Raw genomic sequence first — 18,625 nt, 5'->3', positions numbered from 1 at the left:
TTTTGATTTTCGAGATTTTGATATGTTTGGGACAAAATCCGCAACTTTGAGCTATAGAGAAACATGGTCAAAATCTGCCGCCGAGTTATGATTTTTGAAAACTGGTGATTTTGAAAAATCGAAATTTCATACATAAATTTTGACCTCATTTATGCAAAATTGAATTTGCAATCGAAAAGTACTTTACAGATTTTTGATAAAGGACCTTTTCAAGATATAGCCACCGAAAGTTTGATTTCAGCGAAATATTTGCAGTTTTTTTTTAAAATAGTGACCATGAGTGACCATCTCTAAAATATTTTTTGAAAGTTCAGAAAATTTGCTATAAAATTGTCTAAGAGACACCGAAGATCCTGGTTGTTGAGATACAGCGGCTTAAAGAAAAAGAAACACGAAAATTGAAGTTTTCTAAGTCTCACCAAACCCACGATTTTCTAATGACGATATCTCAGCACTAATGGTTCAATTTTCAATGTTACATGAAACATTCGTGAAATTTTCCGATCTTTTCGAAAAAAATATTTTGAAAAAAATTAAATCAATACTAACATTTTAAAAGGGCCAAACATTGAATATTATGCCCATTTGAAATGTTAGTCTTGATTTAAAAATTTTCAAAATATTTTTTTCGAAAAGATCGGAAAATTTCACGAATGTTTCATGTATTAACATTGAAAATTGAACCATTAATTGCTGGAAAATCGTCATTAGAAAATCGTGGGCTGTTTGGGTGAGACTTAGAAAACTTCAATTTTTGTGTTTCTTTTTCTTTAAGCCGCTGTATCTCAACAACCAGAGGTCCAATCTTCGATGTCTCTTAGACAATTTTATAGCAAATTTTCTGAACTTTTCAAAAAAAATATTTTTAGAGATGGTCACTCATGGTCACTATTTTTAAAAATCGAAAAACTGCAAATATTTCGCTGAAATCAAACTTTCGGTGGCTATATCTTGAAAACGGGGCCCTTTATCAAAAAATCGGTAAAGTAATTTTCGATTGCAAATTCAATTTTGCATAAAAAAATGAGGTCAAAAAAAATTTATGTACGAAATTTCGATTTTTTCCAAAAATCACCAGTTTTTCAAAAAATCATAACTCGGCGGCAGATTTTTTGACCATGTTTCTCTATAGCTCAAAAGTTGCGGATTTTTGTCCCCTAAAACATATCAAAAAATCTCGAAAATCAAAAAATACGTATTTTGGGAATTTGAGTTTTTGTGAAAAAAAAGTTAATAAAAAAATCGGGAAATTTTTTTTTCCGTGTACCTATTTTTTTCTAAATAGTCCTTAACAATACCTACAAATTAGAGCAACACATGTCTCATGGTGAAAAACATTGGAAAGTGATAAACATTGAATAAAGAAGGTAATTAGCGAAAAAATTGTGCACTGTATTCCGCCGGGGAATTGAACCCCGTTCTATCTCATACCGTGAGAACGCATCACCGATCTGCCAACGGAACCAAACCACCGTGCTGAGAGGCGACCTCTTAGAACGTGATCTGTTTCTACTGGGTAATCGTATGACATTTGTTCCATGTCTCCGACGCAACCATAACACCAATTCTTTCGCTCTTCTATTATGTCAATTTCTCTCTTTCCAGTGGCTCTCCGAGATCCTTGTGGATCAAGTATATTTTTAGAAGCATTTGTGTCGTTGTTCATTAGGGTCATTGGGTGAATACTGAACACCTCGACCCAAATGCGACGTATAAACGCGGTTGCCTACTTGAACAATGACAACATTTGAGTGGATTAAAGCCACCGGCTTATTTTCGCAGTAATTTTGAGTTTTGACCCAGAAGGAGGGTAACCGTATAAATTAGAGCAACACATGTCTCATGGTGAAAAACATTGGAAAGTGATAAACATTGAATAAAGAAGGTAATTAGCGAAAAAATTGTGCACTGTATTCCGCCGGGGAATTGAACCCCGTTCTATCTCATACCGTGAGAACGCATCACCGATCTGCCAACGGAACCAAACCACCGTGCTGAGAGGCGACCTCTTAGAACGTGATCTGTTTCTACTGGGTAATCGTATGACATTTGTTCCATGTCTCCGACGCAACCATAACACCAATTCTTTCGCTCTTCTATTATGTCAATTTCTCTCTCTTCCAGTGGCTCTCCGAGATCCTTGTGGATCAAGTATATTTTTAGAAGCATTTGTGTCGTTGTTCATTAGGGTCATTGGGTGAATACTGAACACCTCGACCCAAATGCGACGTATAAACGCGGTTGCCTACTTGAACAATGACAACATTTGAGTGGATTAAAGCCACCGGCTTATTTTCGCAGTAATTTTGAGTTTTGACCCAGAAGGAGGGTAACCGTATAAATTAGAGCAACACATGTCTCATGGTGAAAAACATTGGAAAGTGATAAACATTGAATAAAGAAGGTAATTAGCGAAAAATTGTGCACTGTATTCCGCCGGGAATTGAACCCCGTTCTATCTCATACCGTGAGAACGCATCACCGATCTGCCAACGGAACCAAACCACCGTGCTGAGAGGCGACCTCTTAGAACGTGATCTGTTTCTACTGGGTAATCGTATGACATTTGTTCCATGTCTCCGACGCAACCATAACACCAATTCTTTCGCTCTTCTATTATGTCAATTTCTCTCTCTTCCAGTGGCTCTCCGAGATCCTTGTGGATCAAGTATATTTTTAGAAGCATTTGTGTCGTTGTTCATTAGGGTCATTGGGTGAATACTGAACACCTCGACCCAAATGCGACGTATAAACGCGGTTGCCTACTTGAACAATGACAACATTTGAGTGGATTAAAGCCACCGGCTTATTTTCGCAGTAATTTTGAGTTTTGACCCAGAAGGAGGGTAACCGTATAAATTAGAGCAACACATGTCTCATGGTGAAAACATTGGAAAGTGATAAACATTGAATAAAGAAGGTAATTAGCGAAAAATTGTGCACTGTATTCCGCCGGGGATTGAACCCCGTTCTATCTCATACCGTGAGAACGCATCACCGATCTGCCAACGGAACCAAACCACCGTGCTGAGAGGCGACCTCTTAGAACGTGATCTGTTTCTACTGGGTAATCGTATGACATTTGTTCCATGTCTCCGACGCAACCATAACACCAATTCTTTCGCTCTTCTATTATGTCAATTTCTCTCTCTTTCCAGTGGTCTCCGAGATCCTTGTGGATCAAGTATATTTTAGAAGCATTTGTGTCGTTGTTCATTAGGGTCATTGGGTGAATACTGAACACCTCGACCCAAATGCGACGTATAAACGCGGTTGCCTACTTGAACAATGACAACATTTGAGTGGATTAAAGCCACCGATTACCCAGTAGAAACAGATCACGTTCTAAGAGGTCGCCTCTCAGCACGGTGGTTTGGTTCCGTTGGCAGATCGGTGATGCGTTCTCACGGTATGAGATAGAACGGGGTTCAATTCCCCGGCGGAATACAGTGCACAATTTTTTCGCTAATTACCTTCTTTATTCAATGTTTATCACTTTCCAATGTTTTTCACCATGAGACATGTGTTGCTCTAATTTATACGGTTACCCTCCTTCTGGGTCAAAACTCAAAATTACTGCGAAAATAAGCCGGTGGCTTTAATCCACTCAAATGTTGTCATTGTTCAAGTAGGCAACCGTTTATACGTCGCATTTGGGTCGAGGTGTTCAGTATTCACCCAATGACCCTAATGAACAACGACACAAATGCTTCTAAAATATACTTGATCCACAAGGATCTCGGAGAGCCACTGAAAGAGAGAGAAATTGACATAATAGAAGAGCGAAAGAATTGGTGTTATGGTTGCGTCGGAGACATGGAACAAATGTCATACGATTACCCAGTAGAAACAGATCACGTTCTAAGAGGTCGCCCTCAGCACGGTGGTTTGGTTCCGTTGGCAGATCGGTGATGCGTTCTCACGGTATGAGATAGAACGGGGTTCAATTCCCGGCGGAATACAGTGCACAATTTTTCGCTAATTACCTTCTTTATTCAATGTTTATCACTTTCCAATGTTTTTCACCATGAGACATGTGTTGCTCTAATTTATACGGTTACCCTCCTTCTGGGTCAAAACTCAAAATTACTGCGAAAATAAGCCGGTGGCTTTAATCCACTCAAATGTTGTCATTGTTCAAGTAGGCAACCGCGTTTATACGTCGCATTTGGGTCGAGGTGTTCAGTATTCACCCAATGACCCTAATGAACAACGACACAAATGCTTCTAAAATATACTTGATCCACAAGGATCTCGGAGAGCCACTGGAAAGAGAGAGAAATTGACATAATAGAAGAGCGAAAGAATTGGTGTTATGGTTGCGTCGGAGACATGGAACAAATGTCATACGATTACCCAGTAGAAACAGATCACGTTCTAAGAGGTCGCCTCTCAGCACGGTGGTTTGGTTCCGTTGGCAGATCGGTGATGCGTTCTCACGGTATGAGATAGAACGGGGTTCAATTCCCCGGCGGAATACAGTGCACAATTTTTTCGCTAATTACCTTCTTTATTCAATGTTTATCACTTTCCAATGTTTTTCACCATGAGACATGTGTTGCTCTAATTTATACGGTTACCCTCCTTCTGGGTCAAAACTCAAAATTACTGCGAAAATAAGCCGGTGGCTTTAATCCACTCAAATGTTGTCATTGTTCAAGTAGGCAACCGCGTTTATACGTCGCATTTGGGTCGAGGTGTTCAGTATTCACCCAATGACCCTAATGAACAACGACACAAATGCTTCTAAAAATATACTTGATCCACAAGGATCTCGGAGAGCCACTGGAAGAGAGAGAAATTGACATAATAGAAGAGCGAAAGAATTGGTGTTATGGTTGCGTCGGAGACATGGAACAAATGTCATACGATTACCCAGTAGAAACAGATCACGTTCTAAGAGGTCGCCTCTCAGCACGGTGGTTTGGTTCCGTTGGCAGATCGGTGATGCGTTCTCACGGTATGAGATAGAACGGGGTTCAATTCCCCGGCGGAATACAGTGCACAATTTTTTCGCTAATTACCTTCTTTATTCAATGTTTATCACTTTCCAATGTTTTTCACCATGAGACATGTGTTGCTCTAATTTATACGGTTACCCTCCTTCTGGGTCAAAACTCAAAATTACTGCGAAAATAAGCCGGTGGCTTTAATCCACTCAAATGTTGTCATTGTTCAAGTAGGCAACCGCGTTTATACGTCGCATTTGGGTCGAGGTGTTCAGTATTCACCCAATGACCCTAATGAACAACGACACAAATGCTTCTAAAAATATACTTGATCCACAAGGATCTCGGAGAGCCACTGGAAAGAGAGAGAAATTGACATAATAGAAGAGCGAAAGAATTGGTGTTATGGTTGCGTCGGAGACATGGAACAAATGTCATACGATTACCCAGTAGAAACAGATCACGTTCTAAGAGGTCGCCTCTCAGCACGGTGGTTTGGTTCCGTTGGCAGATCGGTGATGCGTTCTCACGGTATGAGATAGAACGGGGTTCAATTCCCCGGCGGAATACAGTGCACAATTTTTTCGCTAATTACCTTCTTTATTCAATGTTTATCACTTTCCAATGTTTTTCACCATGAGACATGTGTTGCTCTAATTTATACGGTTACCCTCCTTCTGGGTCAAAACTCAAAATTACTGCGAATACCTACAACTTTGCCGAAGACACCAAATTGATCAAAAAATTCCTTCAAAAGTTACAGATTTTCGAATATTTACGTACCATTTTTGTATGAACAGCTGCCAAATTTGTATGGAAATTTATATGGACAAACTAATGATGCAAAATGGCTTCTTTGGTCATAGGGAAGGCCCCCACAAAGTTTGAGCCAAATCAAAAAATACAAATAAAATCCATTTCCGGTTTTGGTAGAGAATTGCTCAAATTAAAATCCACTTGGGGGCAGAATGGACCACCCTTATCCTGCCTTATAAAAGCAATCAAAAGTTATGAAATTTTGATTAAATTGATTATTTCACTCCTGGTAGCTTCACAAATAACGTTAAATGCAACATTAGTTGATTTTTTAGTTGTTTGGATGATTATTTGTAAAAATAGTGTCCTTTTTCAACATATTAACACTATTTTCAAAAATGTTTGTTTTGGTAAGTGACTATTTTCATAAAAGTGGTCTAACTTCATGGAAACTATGTTAGAAAGGTACCTTAAGTCATTTCTTATCTCCCTTCAACGTTGTATTAGACGAAATGGCTTGTATTCTAAGGTGGCCCATTCTGCCCCGCAGGGTGGCCCATTCTGCCCCGCACCTTGGAAAAGTAGTCGAAAAAACTTTTTTTTTAAAGTGGCTCAAAAATAGTTTTAAGTTAAAAAATTTCACCAACCAAGTATACAACATTGAAGGGAACATCCCAAAGCATAAGCCTACTACACTGAATTCGTAAATTTTTATGTTTTTCTATGGTTTTTGGCGCATTTTACTTAGGCGGGCCATTCTGCCCCCCCCTGCCCCTAAATCGAAAAAATATTATTTTTTCTGTTCTATAATTTATTAAAAAATATTATTATGTAAGCCTTTAAAATTAGTAGGTATACAACGATTATAGAAATTCAATTCAGCGACCAATTTCCTTTAAAAATAGCTGTAGAGTTTTGCTCTATCATTTCTTGTTTCTGAGATAATATGGCCATTTGAAAAAAGAGGTTTTTCGAAAAAAATACGAAAATCGCAAAACTTTTGTGCAGTGCCAAAAAAAGAGGGATGGTCGAGTCTGCGATCAGCAGAGAAGCGAGTCAGACGTGCGTCCCTCACAAACCAAAAAAGTGCTTAAAAAGTGCAAAAATGCCTCACGGCAAGAAAAAGAGGCGGTCCTCACCAGCAGGATCGGCAGATTTGAAGAAACTAAAGAATGCCGAAGCGCTACCTGCAAAGCCAGGCAGTTTGAGCAAGGACGCTCAAAAATTGTCTGGAAACCAGTTCGCTACCCTCCCCGTGGACGTGAGCGAGAAGGAAGAATTTGAACGACGGGAAAAGTTGCCACCCATTTTTGTGAAAACATCGTCATCGGATTCGGTGCGAAAGTGGCTGACCGGGTTTATCAAATCTGGTGCTTTACGAGCTTCCATTCGCTTGTGTGCTGATGGACTCAAAATTCTGCTACCTACCAGAAAGGATTACAACTACGTTCGGGATTTCCTGAACAACACAAAGATTGAATACTACAGCCATGACGACCCAGGTAAACGCCCCATGAAGCAGGTCCTCCGAGGCCTGTACGACATGGATGTGAGTGTGCTGAAAGAAGAGCTCAAAACTCTGAAGTTGAACGTAATCGAAGTCTTCAAGATGACGAGACACAACAAGGACATCAAGTATCGTGATCAACTGTACCTGGTTCATCTCGAGAAAGGATCGACATCGCCGTCTGAGCTGAAGGCAGTTCGGGCAATTTTCAACATCATCGTGACTTGGGAACGTTATCGTCCAGTGCACCGTGACGTGACGCAGTGTTCGAACTGTTTGCAGTTTGGACATGGTGGAAGGAACTGTTTCATCAAGAGTCGTTGTGCAACCTGCGGAGGTGAGCACAAAACTCAAGCTTGCGAAACAATCAACGAGAACATTGAAGCCAAATGCTTCAATTGCGGCGGCGACCATTCTACCAAGAATCGAAGCTGCCCAAAACGAGCTGAGTTTGTGAAAATTCGGCATCAGGCGACGACGAGGCACCAACCAAATCGTCGCAAAACACCACCAACTTTCACGGACGTGGATTTTCCTGCTTTGGCGTCACCTGGAGCGGGATCTGTTCGAGTGGTTCCAAATCTGCAGCCATTGCCGTTGAATCAGCGGCAAAAAGTTGCAGAGAATACAACACCTCCTGGTTTCAGTCAGCAACCGAAGGAAAACCAACCTGCATCAACGGATGAAGGCAGTAGTGACCTGTTTTCACCACAAGAACTTCTGAACATTTTCATCGAAATGACAACAACACTGCGTGGTTGCAAAACTCGTGCGGAACAAGTAAGAACGCTTGGAGGATTTATCTTAAAATACAGTTCGTAGTTTACTCGTTCTGATGATTTTGAATATTTCAATGAATTTACTTTTTTAGTTTTAAGTTAGGATTAGTTGTTAAAGTGATTTTTTTTCTTTTTTACCCAAATGTATTCGATTCAATGCAAAAATGTAAAACAATTTGAAGTAAATAAATGAATGTGAACAGTTAATAAGAAAACGAAAAATATAACAAAGATGAAGAGCATGTAGCCATACCACTTAGAATGTAAATGAAATGTAATTATTATAAGAAAGTTCAATAAAGACATATTTAATTTCAAAAAAAAAAGAGGGATGGTCCAATTTGGTTCAAAATCGGGATTTTTACATGTTTTGATAGTATCAATAGTTCCACCAAATTTGAGCTTGATCAGAAAAAGTCAGTGTTGGAATTCGAACGAAAAGAAGGAAAGCATTGCTCGCTCGCGGGCGAGGGAGAGAACTTGTAGTCCAGGGGTGCTCAAAGTTTTTGGATGCCGGGCCAAATTTCAAACTCAAATGAGCTTGCGGGCCAAATTAAAAAAATAATGAAAAATTAAATTGCGTTAATTTCATTCAAAAGACTAAAAAATATATGTATCACTTGAAGTTTTTAGAAATTTCTGTTATTTTTTGAACATTTTCGTTATTCAAAACTACAAAAAAAAATGAAAATGAAAGTTTTCCATCAGATTTAATTTTTTAAGCTATTTGAAAAAAGGATTTTAATTGAATGTACATGTGTTTTCATTTGAATTTTAAAGTTTTTTTTTTCAAATTTAAAAATGGCGATATGAAATCTGTGGAACTGTTGATCGAAAATTCACTAAATTTTTTTTTAAATAAACCCGAACATGCTCAACATGATTCTAAACGCAGAGAAATGCATTTAAAATTGATTTCAGCTGACTGCACTTAATTTACAATTGAAATTTGTAAATTTTGTCTGTCTGAGCGAGGTGGTAGTCAATCAGATCCGTTATCCAACTGTCATGAGTTCCAATCCCGAGGTGGAAGATTTCTAAGTGCAAAGTAAGTTTGAACACAGTTCATGAAAAGTTGTATTGCAGTTTTCTAACTAAACTAAATTTGAAAGTTTCTCAAACATTTTCTTAAATATTTGATAAAAATAATGTTGATAATTACTTATTTAATTGAAATTGTTTAAATTAGAAAGATTTTTGAACAATATATTCATGTCGTAAAATGGGAATCAAAATATGGATAAATCATCAGAATAAAAAAAGGAACATAAAACAGTTTGAAATAAACTTTTTTTTAAGTAGTATTAAATCACTTTACATTTGATCAATGGGCCATTTTACATGATTATTCAAAATGGGTCCGCGGGCCACAAAAAATCACCTCGCGGGCCACGTTTGGCCCGCGGGCCATACTTTGGTCATCCCTGGTATAAATCATTATGTAATACTTTTTTTTTCTTAAAAAAAGCAAAGTTTTATTTATTCGTTTGTCCTCCTTCTACCTTTACCAAAGGCGAGAGAAAAATGTTTTAAATAAAATATGTACTAGCCTAACTAAATAAAAGATAAATTAAATTGAAATTTATCAATTTCTCACATTCATTGAATAAAGCAACACAATTTTGTTTTCAAAAAATTTATTACAAACAATGCAAAAATACATTTCAAAAATACAATACATTTCATTATAAAACAAAATCTGCAGTCTTCCAGATCTTCAAAAAGGCCGCTCCGTCGGTATCGTCGTTCGGTCCAATAATTCGGCATCTGAAATATCAAAACGGTTTATTTGTAATTATTTGTAATTATTATATTTTCGATCTAAAAATATACCTTGCTAATCCATCCAAAATTCATCTCATATAATCAAATCTTCGTCCATCCATCATCTGCATCATCGTCTTGCTCGTCATATAATCATCATCATCGCCATCATCGTCATCATCATCTGTAATAACCAAATAAAGTATTTTTTTTTATTTGAAAAAAAAAATATCCAAAAATAATATTTACTCTACTCTGAAATCTTCAATCCAATCGTCTCATCATCGGTAACCAAGAAACGCTCAAAACTAGAAACAGCTCATGAAACGAGAAAAAAACATTAAACAATTCAAACAAAAACTACCAAACAAATAACAGCGCAAAACATCGAACTACAAAACAAATGGCGCAAATACATCGAAAATTTGGAATACCGCAATCGCAGCAACCAGGGCAAAGAATTAGTACGAGAATTTTGACAGGTGTAACACCAAAAATATTTTACATCATTTGAATTTTGTGGAGGCAGTTCCGGCACCGTTTCCGGGCAACCTTTCACCGGAACCGAGTACAAGGTCGAAATTGAAGATTCCGACACTGTGAACTCTTTAACCTGGGCCAAATCTGAAAATCGAGCGGATTTTTTAGAATTTTGCGAAGTTTTTAAATTTCGAGGTTCCGGAACTCCCTCCGAAGAGTCTGAAATGGACAAATCAATTTTGCGAACATACCGTTCTGCGCGCGGTTCCAAAGTGGAAGCCGCCGCAGTAGGTTCCGAAAATGCAACAGAATCGATTACCGGAGATTCCTCAGCCGGATCCACCGGTCTTTCGGAATCAACCAAAGGATTGTCAATTAAATTTTGGTCCGTGACCGGTGGATCCGGTATCGGAACAGCGGTAATCTCATCAATTTTGCCCTGGCATACCCCTGAAAGAGTAATTGAAAAATTTTGATCTACAGGCGGTTCCGGAATCGGAACCACCGTAGCATTGTCCGAAACGTTATTTACGTAAATTTCAATCACCGTCGGAGATTCCGCAACCGGATCCGCCGGTTCAACGGATTGGTCAAAACTAGAATCAATAAATTTTGTTTCCGAAACCGACGGATCCGGTATCGGAACAACCTCATCAATTTGGCCCTGGCATACCCCTGAAAAAGACAAATCAGTCAACAAAGAATTTTGATCTACGGACGGTTCCGGAATCGGAACCGCCGCAGAATTTTCCAAAGGGTTATTTAGTAAAATTTCAATTACCACCGGGGTTTCCGGACCCGGATCCGCCGGTTCAATAGAGTGGCCAAAACAAGAATCAATAAATTTTGTTTCCGAAACCGGCGGATCCGGTTCCGAAGCACCCCCCGCCAAATCGATCCCCCCGTCAACCCGTCCGCCACACGCAACCCGGTCAACGTCCGTTTCGTCCACTCGAATCTCCGGAGTGGCTAACTGCGCGGCCGTTGTGGCCTCTTCCGCGGCCTTCCGCCCTTTACGGCGAGACATCTTGGCGCCCATTTCTCCGGCTTTCTGAAAATAGAGAGGGAGAGAGAGAAATTAATAAGTGCGTCTAATCTCACCAACGTCCCAAGCGGGTATGACTGATTAGGGGGCCTGCACTTGACCTACACCCCTCTCAGATTGGCTACCATGGTTACGGCCGGCCCTGGTAACGTTGTTTTGGGTGGTTGGTGTTTGGTCGGCTACTACGATCAGTAACGATCGGTAAAATGTTCATATCAAATTAATTAGTTTCAGGGTTTGAGACCCGCGATCAATGGGAAATTTCCCCTCACGGACGGAATTCCGCCTAGACCAATCTTGAAATGGGTCCGGAAGAAAGCTATCCAGGAAATATGTCGAGTCTTCAACGGTCGATGTAAGAGCAACCAGGTTGCTTTGATCGACGAACCACCCTCTGAAGCAAAACGTAACTGTTGCTGCGATCGGCGACGGAAAAGGGGAGAAAAAGGGAGGAGAAAAACGCGCGAAAACGTGTGGAGGAGAAGTAGCAAGCAACTGCAGTAGGGCGCTGCCCCACCAATGAACCCGGCGCCAGTGGTCCAACCCGTTGGCCAACAACAGTCGCCGTCGACAACCGAGGCGACGTGAAAGCCCACACCCACCCTGCTGGACAACGGTTCGCAGGTCAACTTTATTTCAGAGTCTATGGCTGTTCCAATTTGCGACATCGGCGCAATGAAGACGTACGCCCGGTACAAAAGCTTCGCGATGAAGGTTGAGTGCTTGATCGCTGATCGCATCGCTGACTGGCCGATTCCGGAGTGCATCCAGCTGGCCGATCCCGACTTCCAGACTCCGGACTTGCTGCTTGCTGCCATGTTCTTCATGCTCCTGAAAAATGGACACATTGAGTTGGGGAACAAACTACCGGATCTGCGCGAGACCTACCTGGGCTGGGTCGTCGCAGGAGAGGTTGGGGACACCGTCCCTGGTCCACAGTACAGCCACACCGCAACGTTGGAGCGCATCAGCGAGTCCATTCAACGCTTCTAGTAGGCCGAAGAGATCGAATCTGCTACGCCTGTCACCACCGTACAGAAAGATTGCGAGGCCTTCCGCTCCACCCACAAGCGGGACCATACCGGCCGGTTCGAGGTTCGCTGGCCGTTCCGCCCCGTCGTCGCCAGAACCGGATCTGCGGAAACAATACGATGAGTTTATACCAAACCCTGGGGCACTGCAATACGGTTTACGAAACCGGTGACTCACCTACCTTGGCCGCTACTTCTTGCCTTACCATGGCATTCTCCGCCGCTCGAACTCAACGACCGACTTGTGGGTCGTTTTCGATGCCTCGGCCAAGATGTTCTCCCTCCGCCATCTCCCAGAACTGCTGGTCTTCCGCAAACACCCTGTCGTCTTCTCCGCGGACATCTCAAAGTTGTACCGCCAAATCCGAGTCGCCTCGTCTGACACCAGCTACCAGCGGATTTTCTGGAGAAACGATCCGTCCGACTTTGTCCAGGTCCTTGAACTCACAACCGTGACTTACGGGACAGCCGCGGCTCCTTCTCTGGCGACGAGATGTCTGGTCCAACTGTGCGAAGACGAGGGTGAAAATTTCCCGTTGGCGGCTAGCTTCGTGACGAACACTTACCCAGAGCCCGATGTCCTCGTCAGAACGACTGACATGAGAGTCGGCAGCACTGCGGTCCGGCGGCCTCTCACCAAGCTGGCCGTCCTCCCGAACCTGCTCCTGCTGGGTCTTCCCCCAGATGTTGTCTCTTCAACGGTCATAGAAAAATTGGCACCATTTTCTATCACCGCAGCCAGGTTGCTTCGATCGAAAAACCACCATTTGAAGCGAAATGCAACTGTTGCTGCGATCGGCGACGGAAGAGGAAGGAAAAAACTTGTGAAAACGTGTGGAGGAGATGAATCATACAGTTTTTTCTCGCGCTACCAGTCGTTTTTTCTTAAAATTATTTTCATACGACCCTTGTACTGGACCTGGTTAGGACCGAGTCGGCTTTTGTAATTGCCCGTTCGCGAACGGAGTAGAGCACGGGCAATCGGTGAGTTTCTCTCGGAAGCTCGGGACTCGCGGCGAGAACTCGAGAGAGAGAAATTTTTCTCGTGAGAGCGCGAAAATGCCAACACTGGAAAAAGTCGATTTCGAATTTGTACTTTTTTGTGTACAGATGAGGCGAAATGACCCTTTCACTTTTCTCATCTCAAATAATAATAATGGGGGCAAAAAATATAAATATTGAAATAACAAGCCATAGTTTCAACATTTGCATGGAAATAGTGTTATAAAATGCATTTTACACTAGTTCAGTTATTTTTGCAATCATTAGTTTTCAAAAAAAAAAAATGTAAGATTTGACAAAAACAAAAATTGTAGCGAAGAATTTTTTTTTGCGATACTAAACATCGAAAATTTCCAAAAAAACAAAAGATTTTTAATCAACCCAAACATTCTAAAAATAATTCTAAGCGCAGGGGAATGCATTTTAAATTGATTTCATCTGATTGCAGTTCAATTTCCATTGAAATTTTGAAGTTTTTTGAAAAAATACTTTTTTTTGCCCCCTGATTTTCCGGGCCGACTTTGAAGAGGGGGAGACAAACCGGCTCCGTGGCTTAATGGTTACGGATTCTGCCTCACAAGCAGAAGGTTCAGGGATCAAATCCCGGCCGCGGTACCTTTGAAATTTGGAATCAGGAATTTGAACTTCGAATATGAACAAAAACGAAAATGAATCAGGTGGGATTCGAACTCACGCCTTTGAATTTTGGTGGTCTGGGAGGCTAAGCAGTCGGCCATCAGAAAGTTACACTTTAGCAGTGAAATTATCCGTAGTGTTGAAACATATGTTATCTTCTCATATTAAATACGCGCTGATTCCTGATTTGCCTGAAGGGATTTGGAAGTCTAAATAAATATAGATCGAGTTTCCTTCAGATGCTTGCCTCTATGTTTAGGCGGGGCCGAACAATGCCCAGTGACCTCGGAATTGGACCGCAAGGAGCTCTGTCATTCTGAAACGGGTCGTTGGAAGCAGCGCGAGGGCTATCACCACCAAGACTAACATTTTAAAAGGGCGTAATATTGAATGTTTGGCCCTTTTGAAATGTTAGTCTTGGTTTAAATTTTTTTTAAATATTGTTTTCGAAAATATCGGAAAATTTCACAAATGTTTCATATATTAACATTGAAAATCGGACCATTAGTTGCTGAGATATCAACATTACAAAATGGTGGGTTGTTTGGGTGAGACTTAGATAACATCAGTTTTCCTGTTTTTAAACCTTTGCATTGCAATATCTCAGCAACTAAAGATCGTATCAACAAAGTCCGAAGAAGCAAAATATAGAGAATTTTCTCAGCTTTTCAAAAATATTTTTTCCAAAAGTGTGCAAACATGTGCACTAATTTAAAAAAATGAAAAACTGCGACTATTTTCGAAAAAGTCACCTAAATATGGATTTAACTTGAAAACGGTGCACTTTATCAAAATTTTACTAAAGTACTTTTCGATTGCAAATTTAATTTTACATCGAAAAATGAAGTTGAAAAATTTTTGCGACCAATATTTCGATTTTTTGAAAAAATCAGTATTGATAAAAAAATTCATAACTCGGTCAAAGATTTTTTGCACAGCCTGAAAATTTCGGAAAAGTTGGCATTTTATGTCCTCTAAAACATATCAAAAAATAAAAAAAATTAAAAATAGTGTTTTTTTGCAAATCAAGTTTTAGTGATAAAAAGTTAAATAAAAAAATCACCAAATTTTTTTACCGTGTATCATTTATTTCCAGTGTAGTCCGTATCCATACCTACAACTTTGCCGAAGACACCAAATCGATCAAAAAATTCCTTCAAAAGATACAGATTTTTGAATTTTCAAACATCATTTTTGTATGGACAGCTGCCAAATTTGTATGCAAAATTATATGGGCAAACTAATGATGCAAAATGGCTTCTTTGGGCATACCGAAGCCACCAAAAAAGTTTCAGTCGGATTAAAAAATACAAAAATTAAAATTGAAGAAAAAAGACCGATTTCGTAGAGAATTGCTCAGTTGTTAAATGTTTAAGATCGAAGTAGGCTGCGTGGCGGGTCGGACGCAAATTTTTCTGCGCTTGTCATTTTTCTGGAGTTTTTTTGTGTTTGAGTTAAAACTAAAATTTATTTTTCGACAAAGTAATTCCGACGGTTTGTGAATGAACCGGAACTCGATGTGCACCAGGTGAAATTGGAGAAAAAAGCTTCATCCGCGCCATGTTGAGTAGTGCCCAAACCTCCGGCCACTGTGTCGTACGTGTCCGAGACAAGATCATCAATCGCGTGAATGACTACATTCGCGATACGCACCGGAAGCCGTCCAACATGTCATTGCTGCTTGGAGCTGCCGGAGAAAACCAACACGGAAACGGCGAGAACAGTGCCAGGAACAGAAGATCGAGAAGCAGAGCAACTCAAGAATGAAGCTTTCATGGATTTTCAAAGCTGAACTTGAAAAAACTTGGACTTCAAGATAGAAATGCCCATCTAGATATCTCGGATTAGTTTTCAAAAAGCCGTAAGAGCCATTGGTAAACTAAGTCCTTTTTGCATCGGTATTCGACTTTCTTAGGGAAAACCAATATAAAAAATGCTCGAGATTGTTCATCTACACGTCCTTCAAGTGCTCCAAACTAAAAATAAATGAAATTTTGTTTCATTTTCGAGAAAAATGAAAATTAGTGTCAGAGGTCACGGTGGTTCTTACGGCTTTTTGAAAACTCACCCGAGATATGAAGAATTCGTAATTTGGTGAGAGCTTTCCTTTTTTAATACAAAAGAACACTTTCATTTACTCACACATATTGACAATTCATTGAAGACAACCACGCCAATCTTATTATATACGCGGTAGGGTGTTCCCTCGGTCGTTCGCTGTGAGTTGTGGACCCCTTCCATTTTTGCCTGCTTCTCTAATGAAGGTTCGACTGGGGGGGCATGCTTATTAATTTCTCGTCGCTCCATACCCTCAGTGACGTGATGGGAGCAAGGGCGTCTATGCGAAGTGTCCTTACACCCGCTACAAATTTCCGGCGCTTGGGGAGGGAAGCGGGAAACCATTTTGATCTACGCGCCGGTATTTGTAGCATTAAAATTCGTGCAAAAAAACTTATGCACGTGGGTGTACAGATTACGGAGTAAAAGATGATCGAATTGTTCACCTAGCGCTCACATGTGTTCCAGGACCAAGTTGCCTGAGGGTATGGGGATCATACATACATACATACATACAATTGCTCAGTTGTTAAATGTTTCATCTCTGCCCCTTCAAAAAGGCAATTTCTAAATTGTTTACCGAAGTAGTAATGTGTCCGACATTGACTAAATATTATGTAAATTACAAAGCCACTGTCCCCTAAACATTGCAATTTTCTCTATTTTCTATCCCAGCTAGCCAAAACAATCCAATAAACACCGTAGCATTAAACCCAAGTCTCAAATCAAAATAATTTTCCGGATGACCACCAACAATCTCGACGCCAACTGAAAAAAAGCTAAATTCTCAGCTGCCCAGCTCCCGAGCTCCGCCAAAATGTCCGGCCACAATCCGCCCCACGGGCGTCTCGGCCAGCCGAACTCGACCTGGAACCCGCTGCAGGTGCCCTCGTACATTCCGCGACAGCCCCAGCTGGCGCACATGTCGAGCGAGCGGTCAATGGCGCGGTCACCGCTCACCTGGCACACCCCGCCCAACCACCAGGACCAGCTGTACAACTTTATGTCCGCAAACCACAAGAACGTGAGTGTTTTTTTGTGTTTCAGTTGATTGGAGTTTGGTTTGACACTGATTTTATTTCTTCGCAGAATCTTGAAATCAATCCGATACTGCCAACGTTTGGTCGTAGTTCCGGCATGCCGCTGGGTTCGGTCGATCTGTCCCTGTCGTCGGCCGCCCGGAGTACGCCCTCTCCGAAGGGGGCAGGCAACAACCTGCAACAGCCGGGACTGCCCGGACCGCCGCCCCTTGGTCCACTATCCCAGCAGCAGCAACAAGGACTACCGTCAAACATTCCTCCAGGCATGGGCGGTGGAGGTGGCCCTCCTCCGGCGATGCCCGAGCAGAACGATCACTTTCACCACAAAATGATTCCCGGGCAGCAGCCCCAGCAACAACACGGCCAACACCAGCAACATCATCACATGAATGCGTAAGGTTTTGCTGAACGGCCCAAGCATAACTTGAACCTAACTCTCCACCCACCCCTCAATTCCAGGAACCACAATCGATCGGGACCGTTGAGTCAAATCGGAGGCGTTATCCAATCAACCGCAGCCCTTAAAGACCGTTCCGGCCATGGTCCCCACGGAGTCGGCAACAACGGCGGTGGCGGCGCCGCCGGCTTAGCTCCGTCGTGTAGCTTCCTTGGGCCGGGTCCGGGCGGGCTGCCACCCCAGGCGGCGCCACAAGCCGGTGGTAACGGTTACTACAACATGATGAGCACCAACAGTAACGTGCCCCCGAACGCCGCAAGTATTAACAACCGGGCGCCGGGGCTGGCAGCGGCTGCTGGGGGATTGCACAACATGCCGCCGATGGGACCAATCGGAGCGGGGAACGACTTTGGCGGGCTGCACATCAAGGACGCAAAGCAGCTCAACAGCGAAGTCGGCAAGAATGGGAGGGATAATGTGAGTTGTTGTATAGTTTGTTTTGGCGATTTGCGGGGGAGATTAATGAGATTTGATCAATTTTTAGATGCCGGGAGTTGTCGAGACATCGGATTTGGTGAAAGATATCCTGCTGCATGCGATGCAGAGTAATCCAGTTTCAATGTCGCCGAAGATAAGTAAGTTATTATTTCATGCCATACTCACCACAGAAACCCAAAAAATCCTGAACTGCAGATTTATTTAAAAAATTAAGAGCATATTAATTTTTAATAAAGAAACCCTAATCCGATCCCATCACAACATTTTGAACACAGTTTGAATCCATCTCCAAACCTCTGTTACATATGTTAGATTTTTATTAATTTTTCGATCTCAGATTTGTAAGTTTGCTCTTTCATCTGAAAATCTGAAGTTTTTGTTTAAGTTGGCAAATTTGATCTCGGTATTCATAAGACGTAAGCAAATTTGATTCGCACCCCAGAGCTAGAGATGGCCTTACAAAAGGCTTTTGTAGGGCCATCTCCAGCTCTGGGGTGCGTATCAAATTTGCTCCCGTCTTATGAATACCGAGATCAAATTTTCTATCTTAAAAAAAACTCCGCCATTCCCACCTAGGGTAGCAAATTTTCCAACAAAACAAGCCAAGCCCACAGCGGTGCAAATATGGTTTTTCGTTTTTGGATCTCGTTTAGCATCAAAATTAATCAAAAACTCAAAAAAAT

At 41.4% G+C, this 18,625-nt stretch overlaps 2 protein-coding genes across 2 annotated transcripts in view; one reads left to right on the top strand and one right to left on the bottom strand.

Annotated features, from left to right (window-relative positions):
* LOC6033560 (uncharacterized protein CG5098) overlaps nucleotides 1-18,625 on the top strand; it is a 40,790-nt gene that overhangs the window by 7,657 nt on the left and 14,508 nt on the right. Inside the window, exons 2-5 of the mRNA XM_038261673.1 lie at nucleotides 16,683-17,031; nucleotides 17,097-17,440; nucleotides 17,507-17,921; nucleotides 17,989-18,079. Of these exons, the coding sequence (XP_038117601.1) occupies nucleotides 16,825-17,031; nucleotides 17,097-17,440; nucleotides 17,507-17,921; nucleotides 17,989-18,079 (1,057 nt within the window). The 5' untranslated portion in view covers nucleotides 16,683-16,824. The remainder of the gene's footprint in view (nucleotides 1-16,682; nucleotides 17,032-17,096; nucleotides 17,441-17,506; nucleotides 17,922-17,988; nucleotides 18,080-18,625) is intronic.
* On the bottom strand, nucleotides 11,583-12,748 carry LOC119769409. Its single transcript, XM_038261674.1, has 3 exons — nucleotides 12,490-12,748; nucleotides 12,169-12,415; nucleotides 11,583-12,111 (listed from the first exon to the last, which is right to left on the bottom strand). The coding sequence occupies exons 2-3, from the start codon at nucleotides 12,358-12,360 to the stop codon at nucleotides 11,917-11,919; spliced, it is 387 nt and encodes a 128-aa protein (XP_038117602.1). The 5' UTR covers nucleotides 12,361-12,415; nucleotides 12,490-12,748; the 3' UTR covers nucleotides 11,583-11,916.

Source organism: Culex quinquefasciatus, chromosome 3 (genome assembly GCF_015732765.1).
Source record: "Culex quinquefasciatus strain JHB chromosome 3, VPISU_Cqui_1.0_pri_paternal, whole genome shotgun sequence".
Lineage (NCBI taxonomy): Eukaryota > Metazoa > Arthropoda > Insecta > Diptera > Culicidae > Culex > Culex quinquefasciatus.
The sequence above is the reverse complement of the archived record's forward strand: the minus strand, read 5'-3'. Positions and strand labels throughout refer to the sequence as shown.

What these genes read in the sequence shown, in the direction of transcription:
- LOC119769409 (XM_038261674.1), bottom strand. Translation starts at nt 12,360, where the DNA reads ATGGTCCCGCTTGTGGGTGGAGCGGAAGGCCTCGCAATCTTTCTGTAC. An exon ending in CCTGCGACGACCCAGCCCAG is followed by an intron (nt 12,112 to 12,168) that starts GTAGGTCTCGCG and finishes TCCATTTTTCAG; the next exon opens with GAGCATGAAGAACATGGCAG.